This window comes from Primulina eburnea, unplaced genomic scaffold (genome assembly GCF_022965805.1).
Source record: "Primulina eburnea isolate SZY01 unplaced genomic scaffold, ASM2296580v1 ctg496_ERROPOS3583385+, whole genome shotgun sequence".
NCBI lineage: Eukaryota > Viridiplantae > Streptophyta > Magnoliopsida > Lamiales > Gesneriaceae > Primulina > Primulina eburnea.
Genome location: NW_027331300.1, coordinates 687 through 13,361, shown reverse-complemented (window position 1 = coordinate 13,361; position 12,675 = coordinate 687). Strand labels below are relative to the sequence as shown.

At 33.4% G+C, this 12,675-nt stretch overlaps 1 protein-coding gene across 1 annotated transcript; it reads left to right on the top strand.

Annotated features, from left to right (window-relative positions):
- Nucleotides 1-10,037: 10,037 nt before the first annotated feature.
- LOC140821260 (9-cis-epoxycarotenoid dioxygenase NCED1, chloroplastic-like) lies at nt 10,038-12,378 on the top strand. The gene has a single exon (XM_073181698.1). The coding sequence runs from the start codon at nt 10,184-10,186 to the stop codon at nt 12,002-12,004; it is 1,821 nt and encodes a 606-aa protein (XP_073037799.1). The 5' UTR covers nt 10,038-10,183; the 3' UTR covers nt 12,005-12,378.
- Nucleotides 12,379-12,675: the final 297 nt, after the last annotated feature.

Below are 12,675 nucleotides of genomic sequence, written 5' to 3'. Positions count from 1 at the left end.
AACATGCGAAAGATTTGAATTATGAATTTCAAATGACATCTTTCTTTATTGTATTTTAAATTCATTGTAATTACCATTGAAAACATAATTTGATGTGATATTCATCGATCCGAGCATTTTATTGATGTATAATCTATATTGTATATTTCTTTTTTTTTTCTGGAAAAAAATTATTCGTTTTTATTAGCCGTGATATTATATGTTCGTCGGCTTGCTTTTTAGCTTAGAGACACCTTGCCCATTTTAACAAAGCCTATCCGAAGGCCCGTAGGAGAACTGATGATTACTTCGAGCTATGCTTTTTAACGTATGGTCCTTTTCATCTCCCAAATCTGATTTAATGCTTACTTTTTTTTATTTAAAAAAAGATTGGAAGGGTTAGAGTAATTGGGGAAAGTGCTAACGTCCAAATCAACAAACTAAAGAAACAAGACGAGAAAGACTTGTCGACATTTGTATGGGTGGCGGGTCAATTAACACGTTTTAATCAAGGGATTATGCGCCTTTATACTACATGACCAGTGATTGATTGACGGGTGATTATATTTTGTAGCCGTTGGATTGATATTGCACAAAAATTGTTGCGAGACAGTCTCACGAAACAATTTCGATGGTCGAATATCTTATTTGAGTCATCGATGAAAAATTATTACTTTTTATTGTGAATATCGATAGGGTTGACCCGTCTCACAGATAAAGATTCGTGAGATCGTCTCACAAGTGACCTACTCTTGATACTGAAATTAGCTAATTTCCTTGTTCTGTTATGTTTCATTTTTTTGTTTCTCAAGCTTTTAACCATGTAATGTTGATGTTTTTATATTCGTCCTTTGACATATATAAAGCTCAATATACAACAGAGAATTTTGATTACACTAGTAGGAGTAGGTAAAGATGATTGTCTTTCACCGTATACTGCGCGTTATGGTATATTAGTTGATTCCGCATCATTTATTTATCCAACATTTGGCATGAATTTTACAAATGTTTAGATTTATAAATTATCTGATGCATGACCTAATTTGCGCTATAATAAATAAAATATATTTAAAATTTTCTTTTATCTATAGTGAAACAAAAATTAGGGTTATATTTCATTTTTATGCAGAATTTCTTTTCACTCATGGTATATACAAAGTAATGATTTATATTTTATGATTAATTTTAACTTCAAATACAACTACTATTTTTGAGTTAATTCACTGATCATATTCCTAGATATGATGCATTTAAATATGTATTTTTTTAAAAGAAAATTTTAACTAAAATTAGATCAAGAAAATATTTTATTTTAAAACTTTGTTTTATAATGTAATTTTTTTTTTTTGAAAGGTATAATGTAATTTTTAATTCCCTCCTCCGGTAATATTTTCATAGATCATTTAGTTTTCTTATGTTGAGATAATTCTCCTCCGTCAACCCCCAAAATAAAATAAAAAATATCCTAAAGATGTTTTATAATATTAAGTGATATTTTTATTCAACTTTTATTTGTTCACAACAATTAAACTATAAATTTTAAGCTTCGAGGACGAAACTTGTTATAAAGATGGTAGAATGTGATATTCATGACCAAATTTGCGCTATAATGAATAAAATATATTTTAAATTTTCTTTTATCTAATAGTTAAACAAAAATTAAGGTTCTATTATCATTTTTATGCTGAAGTTTGTTTCACTCATAGTACATAGAGTAAGGATTTATTTTTTATAATTAATTTTACCTTCAAATCCAACATACTATTTTTAAGTTAATGAACTATTTTAATTCTCAATTAATGATTTATCTTAATTTCAATATTAATGTGAAATTATTATTATTTAAAAGTTGTAACTCATTTTCATAAATTCCTTTCAATGCGATAATAATTTCTCTCAATTAAATTGTCAACCTTTCATGTCACTTTTGTGTATTATAAAAATCCTCTCAACCTAATTTCATTTTTCATAAAAAGAGAATGGAGAGACAAGACATAAATCCTATATTTTATGACCACCAAATTTACTAAGTACTATTCCAATTCATTTTATTTTGTCGATTTGTCACAGCCATTTATTCCCTTCCATACTAATATCTACTCATTATTTTTATTAAATTAGAGTAATGGCATAAGGATTGAAGGATACTAAAAATAATCATCTTTTATGTGGATACCTTGAGTATTGTGTACTTGTGGATATTTAAAGATTTTTTTATGAAATATAATTCTTAAGCTATGACATGAAGTTGATGATAGAAGATGATTAATAATAATTTCTACTATATGAAGCTGAGATCGAGGTAAGTAGACTTATATATGTGTTTTAAAATAATTATGTTTCTGTTTTTGAAAACTCGATCGTACAGTACTCATTTCATGTCTTTTGATTTTATATATGTTCGTTCCACATGATTCCTCTATTATTCCATGAAAATGCACTGTTATGATTCAAATTAAAAGTGGTTAGGAAATTTCCGAAACATGATAAGATAAAATAAGGCCCTGATGCAGTGCGTTATAATAACCGTTCACTTGGCCTCACCTCTTAGAGGAGTAACATATAGGAGACTGATCAATAGATCATGAATAAATATATGAATAACAGTGCCTTGTTTTGATGTCTTGTTTCGAGTTCTCTTTGTCTCTTGTCTTGATTCATGTTGCGATATGTTCTGTGACAATTCACCTTTGAACTCGTATTATATGTATATTTCGATATTCTGGTGTATGTTTGGCCCCCACATGCTGAGTGTTTTCCCAAACACTCACTCCCTTATTTCCCTCCTCCGATAAGAATGAAAAGGAACTCTAAGAGGAAGAGCATACATAATCTTGGGCTGATTAAAAAGGAGACATTTAGAAGTGCTACTATTATTTGATTTTTGTTGGCCTTATGATGATAAGTTTTAGCTTTCGCTGATGTATTTGATTATGTTTTGTACTTTGGGATGTAAGAACAAATTTCGTCATTAAATAATATACTGGTTTTTGGTTAAATTATATACTTGTTGTTTTTGAATCTTATTTGAAAATAACACCGATGTCGTGATCACAGGTTTAGGGCGTGACAAATTATCTATATATTTATATTTATTTGTCATCTTTGCATTTTATATCATTCATCATCTTATTTCACGATATATACGATATATAAAAAGAAACTTAACAGGAACCAAAAGTTTAAGAAGAACATAAAATAAAATAAAAAATACCAAACTCAAATATAATCGAAACACGACGATTTCCTAAAAGCTAGCTTTATGGCTGGATAATTACAATACAGAAAATTTGTGATTTAGGGCATGTTGGTTATCTAATCCCAGGCTTTCTTTGTCTAGCAGTGGACCAGATTACATTATCTTCGCGTTCATTTTGTGAGTAAACATTTGATTTAAAAACTGATAAATTTATTTGAAATGTATGACAATTGATGTAATAGTGAATTGATAATCCAAATAAAATTTCGGGTGCGTTAATTTTAGTTGTTCAGATAAATCTAGTTCATAGAATTTCAAAAAAAAAATCTCAGAATAATTTAATAATAATCACAATTAATTTCAAATAATACCTAAAATATTTGTGAGCTGAATCCATATTTCAAATCTTCCACAGATCAAATCCTTTTATTTAGATCAAGTATTTTACATCCACATCCAGCCATAAAATTTGAGATCATAGATGATTTTGAATCCATAAATTTCATCAAATCGCTTGTTAATATTATTTATCGCCTCTAGATATTGTCTAGGTGCACAATTAATTTAGACATTTCCATGAACAAACTAATTCAGTTTTAAAATTAAAAATATTTAATATAACATAATAAAATTATTAGTAGGTATCTCGTGAGACGATGAGTCAAGACTAATAATATGTACAATAATAAGTAATGTTTTGCACCGTGCTCACGTAGATTTATGACCAATTCATATATTCTTTTTTTTCATACAAAAATATGTTTCCCTAAGTAAAAAATTGTAATGCACAAAGATTAAATTAATAACGAGATTTCAAAGAATAAGAAAGAAAAAAGAGAGGAAAAATTCTCAAAAATTTTATTAGAAACTATCCGTAAATTTAAATTTTGTTTGGCCTAAACCGATTAGGGTGGCCCTTATCTTTGCTCAAGTCACTGTTTGTTTTGAGCTTTAACCTGAAATGAACCCCAAGGTACATGTTCATAAGTAAGATTTTCAATTAAATTGGATAATATTCAATAGTTATGGTTCTGTTTTTGGGTTGAAAATAAATTGGTGGATAGTAGGATAAACTTATAAGTTCAATATCATGTTAAAACAAAACTACGACATGTTAAATATTAGGATTTTAACATAAATCATCCCAAAAAACTAACTCGATCCCTAGATGATTTTTCTATATGTACAGATTTTAAAGACTTAATACAACCGATGCGAAACATTTAATACCACCGCATGTAGTAATAATAATATAATAATAATTGGTTCAGTATTTGGGAAATTATGTACCTTTTTCTGTATTATGAACGAAAAAGCGGGGAAACAACAGTTGTCAAGTACTACGTGTCGACATTAGACAGCCCAAGTCCAATAAATGTGGGCCAGTGATGTGTTTATTGGGCCCCCAGACGAAGCTCGACAACGAAAAGACGTCTTTCGGCCCGCAAAGGCTAGTGCGGTGTGACATTTTCCTTCGAATTTTTGCTCCGAATGTGTTCCATAGATTGGAATATGTATTAAGGTGAACAGTAAACAATCCACCTGTACCATCACATGCTTTAGATTTATATTTTTGTGTGCAAAAAAAAAGAATTTTTTATATTTTTGGCGCACTTTTTCATATCCATCCATATCCTCAAGTACCCATTTAACTCGTGAGATAAAATAATGAAATTGTATATATATAATACATGGATGACAACAAATGATTTACAACTTTTTCATGGATGACAACAAATGATTTACAATCTTATCGATATTCACAATGAAAAGTAATACTCTTAGCATAAAAAGTAATAATTTTTCATGAATGATCTAGATAAGAGATCTGTCTCACAAAATACAATTCGTGAGACCGTCTCACACAAGTTTTTATCGATCGGTTAAACTAAAAAAAAAAAAACCAAAAAATTCAGGGTCCACGTTTATATTTTCTGAAATTAGCGAGGGTGCAAGTTATTATAATATATCTTCAATTGGTCAACCTTACCACCTTAATGTCAAAATAATTTCCTGAATTAGCAGTAATCGTTTATCTCTAACAGTGGTGCTCCAAGTGGCACTATTTGCCATTCTCCCAAATGTGTTGATGCATACATGCCACGCACAAATTCGCGTTTCCAGCACTCATACTGCATTATTGCTCACCTTTTTGCATTCAATATCTTCCCATTCGATTTTAAGTTGGACGTGGCATGCTAATAATTAATATAAACACCCAAACTCTGCATCTGCCCAATTCTACTGTTTTATTCACAATTGACTCAAAAATTTGGGTGACACGGTCTCACGGGTCGTATTTTGTGAGAATACGGATATCTTATTTGGGTCATCCATGAAAAAATATTATTTTTTATGTTAAAGATACTACTTTTTATTGTGAATATTGGTAGGGTTGACCCGTATCACAAATAAAGATTCGTGAAACCGTCTCACAAGAGACCTACTCATGTATATATCGATATGAAATCGCAAGGTCAATCGAAAGTCAATCGGAAAATTAAAGCGGGACGATATAAATTATCCAATCAGTTATTATTCCATAGTGCATGCATGCATGTCCCACTATCATAAGATCAATTAATCGAAGGGTCCACTACAATCGAAAGCTACGCAAAAGGTTTATTTTTTCTTATGTTGTCTTTATTATTATTTTTTAAAAAAAATTAAAAATCCGACCCCAACACGCTGTTGCCCAAATATGAATCTGTCTTACATTTGCACCTGCAATCCTCGTGACTCCATGTGACTCCTATGTGATAATCCTGCAATAATGGGGCCATCTTATGAATAGATGATTATAATGTCTTTTTCAAAAAAAGAAGTCACTCCCTATGCATTAATTGTTCCAAGTGCATACGTCTCGACGAATTGTATTTTTTCCAAACACCAGCTTGATCATTGATATTGGCCCGAGAAAATTGGGATATTTGTTTTCTGATTCTATATATTTACGTCTTTGTGATTTTGTTATTCTACATGGTCAAATTTCTGTTTTGACTGGCGTCGTCTTAATTTGATTAGAATTTCGGTTAAATTGATTATTATAATAAAAAGATATTCAAATAACTTATAAACTTAATTACGAAATGTAATACGACTATTACAATTTAATGCAGATAGGATTCTCCCTTTTCAAATAAAAAATAAAAAAATGAACAAAATACTTGATTTTCATTTATGAGTTTTTTTTTTTAAAAAAATAAAATTCAAGTTTCGATTCCTTAAATATACTGAAACATATATCCCTTAATTCATTCTCCAACAGTCAAATAAATGCAGTTGAAAGTTATTTCAGTTAGTTTATTCCGTCTTAATTTGAGATGCCCAAGGTTCATTGCTTCTCGTGCAACATCGAACACCTATAATCCGGTCATTTGCTTTGGTTAACGTATAATAAATATAATGACTAGGTAGGTATTGGGGTAATTATTGCGAATAATTGAACAATGTATCAATAAATATATGAATGAGTGATTAATATATCAAAATTATATAAATATAGTTAATTATTAAAAAATAAAAAAATAAATTCAAAGGTATATATATATATATACACACACATATTATACATATATATACTAAGATATTATCCGCCGTCCAAATCTCGTCTTGATTTCTTGGAATTTGTCGTTTAAATGATTCATGCATGATTTGAAAATATATAACGATAAAAGATAGCACAGGAAAGCACGTGGATTTACATGCATTCCAAGATAAGAGAGGATGAACTGGTTGGAGCACGAGGTGGATTAATGATGTAGAAATTAACTATTACCCTACTCTAGTTACATGCACATAATAGTTGATGTTGAAGTACTTGTTATTGAGCATTCGCGACACGACAAGAACTCATCGAATTTAACGAGAAATTGCATACGGAATAATATGCACACTTTAAAAGCAGTGGAGGCATCAGAAGATTTTCCGACGTTGTCACTCTGATACTCAAGTCAATAAAATATTTACACAAAGGAAAGTGCAATCTAAAGAGAATATGTTGAGTGCTTGTGTAAAATATTAAAGTGTATCGAATGTTTTATGTTCAAGTGAACATGTGTATTTATAGGGAAAATGTGTTCCCTATATGTGTAGGCTTAGGATTGAGCATGTTCTGAAGTGCTTAGGAAGTGATCTCGATATGAGGATATAGACACGGTCCCCGATCCATTAAGTTTTCTTATAATGCTCTAGCAAAGCTGAGAGCTCGGGCTTATTGGTGGTCAGCTTCTCTGGATGTTGCAAGCCCAGTGATGATCTATAAAAGAGTACTTCTTTTATCAAGACTAGTTTTTACTTCAGATTCTCTTATTATCCCGATCTATCCTCCATCTCAAGTCTTAAGATGAATATCACCATACAATCTATCGGAAACAATTATTCATGTGTTACTAATATGTATAATTTTTTTATTCCAAGTTGCCGCGATGATGTTGATTGTTGACCACAAGATCATTAGAGATGATGTTTTTGGTGAGGAACTAGGAAGGCTTAAGCATGTGGTAACATGCTTATGTAACATGGACAGCATGGGAGATCTTTAAGCAACAAGTTGGGGGTTTGGCTTGGCTTGTCATTGCCAATGATCATCACCCAAGAATTTCTTGAAAGAGATTTCCAAAATATTTATATTATCCACCAACTTGTTCACTAGTATATAGTTATCAATTAAAGCCCCCACATGCCAAATTTGATCCAAGGATTTTATATGGGAATTTCAAACCACATTTATAGAAATTGTTAATTATTTTCTTGTTGACCACCCCTTTTAATTTGAACGAACAAAAAATCAGTCTAACTTGAAAATGATTTATGTTTTCAAAATTAAAGCTTCGAGGCCAATACATGTTATTTAATTCCTACTTCTGTAAAATTGATTTATTATCGATATCTTAGTTTAATTTGTTTTGATGTGCATAAATACATTACAAATTATTTTCTCAATTTCAAAAATTAGATAACTTGCGTGATGGTTATGAATGTGCATGTGGTACATAATTAAGTGAGCACTGATATTAATACAAAATGGGGAAGAAGGACCAAATAATTTTTTGTATTATTTATTTAAAAATAATATAACTTTCTTAATTTTAAAGTTTATTAAATTAAATAAGTTTCTTGATTATCCTCTCATCCTGTAAACCATCAGATCAGAACAGAAGAATTTAATTTATGATTTAATCCATGTAAAAAGGAACACGTAGCCATTTCAAGAATGATTTCTTTATTATTTTATAAGTGACTATGTGGCCGCGATTGACAATTATGAAACACCACTTTTACTTATTTTTTTATCCCCTGTAAAATAATAATTCGATCATGATTTGTTGGTAAAGGTTAGGATCATTCATTCATGACATATATATTAATATATATATATATATATAATATGATCAAACACATAGTGAAAGTGTAAAATATGTAAAGATATGGTTGTTAACATATGATTTTGATGTAAATCGATTGATTAGTCGATTTACAACTATATAATAATTCCGCCCAATTTCCTAACCGTTTGACTCAATATTACTTCTAATTTGAGATTTCTATGATCACTCAATCGATCAGTGAATATAATAGTTATATTATCATTATAATTATTCTTTTATCATCGTTAAATTATAATTTGAGAGTTAATTATTTTAAAATTACCCTGAGCCTGAAATCACAGATAAGATTGTTCAGAGGGGGCCAGGAGAGTGTCCTGGCGTAGCCCCCAACGCTCAAGTCAGAGTCTGAGGATATAAGGTAGAGCAGCTGAGGGTGCTGCTGAAAACAATATAATGAATCATTTATCATACGCTCAAACCTGGTATTTATAGGAGAATATCTGGGCTTGTCATTGACCAGTCACCTGTGGGCCTTAGAGATGGACCGGAAGTTTAGGCCGGATCTTAATAGGTTCATCCATGGATATAAGGTATGTAATGGATGTAAACTACTAACACCACCCAATTACCCAAAAGTATATGTATAAAGTTCGAACAAAGAACTAAAATTTCGGGGGCATAGTATTTTGTTGGAGTTCGGAGGTATCGACCTAATGAGTTTGTTTAGATTTTTTGTTTTAAAATAAAAATTTGATAATATATCTATTAAATTGTTATTTTTAAAAATAGATATATTATAATTTTAGTTATTTGAAAATGTAAGTAATAATTGAAAGGAAAGGAAAAGAAAGGAAAGGAAAAGAAGCGACAGTGCAAAGTCCAAATAATAGCATGGTTTTGAACGGGCAACCGGATAAAAAGATGGAGAAGAGCAAACGTGTTGGGCAGTTGATGTGACTCAGATTTGTGTTAAAAGCCTCAAAAAAAGAAATGCCACGTATAACAAACTGGTGCGGTGTAGATATTGAATGAACCAATCAATATCCATTATCCGATTCCACTCCATATTGGAAAAGAAAACCTTTCACTATTGAATGTTTTTCTACTACTAAATTAACTTTTTGGTCCAACAAAGTAAGATATAACTACCTTAATCTCACTTTCCCACAATTTTTAATCTCCAGATTTGCACAATAGATTAGTCTCGAACATATTTTGTATACGAAATGGTGTCCCTATTTCGATAATGAAATGAGCTAGAGTTTAGGTTTAAAAGAAATTGCCATTCTCAATTAAATTTTTTTTTTTTTTATATAGACAATGAAGAAGTAGTGAAAAATAAGTAAATTGCGAAGAAGAGATTTGCGGGTGTGCAAGCATGAAGTGGGTCATTTGTTAAGAATTCCAATTTGAGCTCCCTTTCCAAATAACCAACACGTGGGCTTCTCTTGCATATAACAAGAGGACCTGCATCTCCCCCACTTCTGCTCTATATATACTCACTTCCTCTCTCACCACACACTCACACACCCCCACACACACACACTCTCTTTCTCTCTCTTTCTCTCCCTTCTCTCTCTGCCCTATTCCTAAACCCTAGAACACCGAAAACACGCACTAAAAACGCTCACAAATTTTCTTCTTTGCCACTTCTTCAGTGCCAAAATAGGGAGGTATGGCCAATTCAAGTACTGCGGCTGCAAGTTCTTGGGTCAAGCCCCAATTGCCTACAAGGGATTTGGGCTCTTGTACAAAGGGTTTATCATTCACTCTGGCCAATGGAAAACAGAGCAACACCAGAATAAAATGCTCTCTCCAAACTCCAGAACTCTTCTTCCCGAAGGAGTACACACAAACAACAAAATATCAAAAACCTTTAATACCCACCTTTACCAACCAAGAAACCAATGTCAGAAAAGCGAATTCGCCTTCTTTTCCATCGAAGCCGCAGCTGAACTTTATTCAGAAAGCTGCGGCAATGGCTTTGGATGCTGTGGAGAGCGCGCTGACTGCCCGTGAGCTGGAACACCCTTTCCCTAAAACAGCAGACCCTGTAGTCCAGATCGCCGGAAACTTCTCTCCAGTGCCTGAACAGCCTGTTAAACACAGACTTCCGGTCACCGGGAAGATACCTGATTCCATTCAAGGCATGTACGTGAGAAACGGTGCCAATCCTCTGTTTGAGCCACTCGCCGGCCATCACTTTTTCGACGGTGATGGCATGATTCACGGTGTGCAATTTGCTGACGGCACTGCTAGCTACTCCTGCCGATTTACTGAGACTCAGCGGCTAATCCAAGAACGGGATTTGGGCCGCCCTATTTTCCCAAAGGCCATTGGCGAGTTACACGGCCATTCAGGTATAGCAAGATTGCTGCTTTTCTATGCTCGTGGGATGTTTAAGCTGGTTGATCATAGCCAAGGCACCGGCGTTGCAAACGCTGGATTGGTATATTTCAACAACCGTTTATTGGCCATGTCTGAAGATGATTTGCCCTATCACGTGCGCGTGACTCCAGACGGCGACCTCGAAACAGTGGAAAGATACAATTTCAGTGGCCAGCTGAAGTCCACCATGATTGCTCACCCCAAGCTCGACCCTGTTTCTGGTGAGATGTTTGCTCTGAGCTATGATGTTATCCAGAAGCCATATTTGAAGTACTTCAGGTTTTCAAAAGACGGCGAGAAATCAGAGGATGTTGAAATCCCGGTTTCTGGACCGACAATGATGCATGATTTTGCAATCACTGAGAATTTCGTGATCGTGCCGGATCAGCAAGTGGTGTTCAAGATGTCCGAAATGATCAGAGGAGGTTCACCGGTGGTGTATGATAAGGATAAAGTTTCTAGGTTCGGTGTCTTAGACAAGTATGCGAAAGATTCTTCCAGGATGAAGTGGGTGGAAGTGCCTGATTGCTTCTGCTTCCATCTCTGGAATGCATGGGAAGAGCCTGAAACAGATGAAATCGTCATAATTGGGTCCTGTATGACTCCCCCAGACTCCATTTTCAACGAATGTGACGAGAGATTACAGAGTGTTTTATCCGAAATCCGGCTCAATCTGAAAACCGGCAAATCAACGAGGAGGCCCATCATGTCAGAACAAGATCAGGTGAATCTAGAAGCAGGGATGGTGAACAGAAACAAGCTCGGAAGGAAAACCCGGTACGCGTATCTAGCCATTGCAGAGCCATGGCCTAAGGTTTCCGGGTTTGCTAAAGTAGACCTCTTCACCGGGGAAGTCACGAAATTCATTTACGGGGATGAGAAATTCGGTGGGGAGCCTCTGTTTCTTCCCACAGATCCAAATTCCGAAGCAGAAGATGATGGCTATATCCTGGCCTTCGTGCACAACGAGAAGGCCTGGAAATCAGAGCTGCAGATAATCAATGCGATGACCATGAAATTGGAGGCCTCAGTTAAACTTCCATCAAGAGTTCCATATGGGTTTCACGGTACCTTCATCAACGCAAAAGACTTGGCAAACCAGGCCTGATCTTTTTCGCTTCTCCTTTAGTCTTTTTTGCGGTGGATAATTGCCAGAGGGAAGGCTTAGATTTACTTCCCCGGAGTCTCTCCACTGTTTTAGGAAAGAACCCTCCTTTTCACTAAATGGAGTGTGTGATAGTTTTTTGTATGTTTCTCTTTTTCAAAAACATATTTCTTGTGATGGGATTTTTGGAGGGACCAGCTTGTAGCTTTTGGATGTAGGTAGAAGCATGGAAGCTCAGCTGGTTTCTGCTTATTCTCTCGCACACTTGGTGAAATCAGATTATTATAGTCATACATACAACTCTGGTTTAAGATGTCCTGTATTTTTACAAAGCTCTGTAATCTTGTACATTATCAAAGGGCAGACTTTTCATTTTCCCTCACTTCTCATACCGATATGTTGAACAAGATCAAGGCAAAAAAAAAAAAAAAAATAAGAGATCATTGTCGAGATGTAACATAAACTTTAAATATCACATATGATAAAATGATGACTACATTTTACCTTTGTCGAAATCAGACTATTTTTTAAGGATTTTGCTCATTTTGGAGTAAGAAAAAAGTAAATAGGAGATGGAGACTCAGATGTCAACCATCAATTATCATACAAAATCAGCATGTTAACCGTTGCTTCCTTTAATTGGCCAATTCTTTAAGCTGTTTTTGGATCAATGA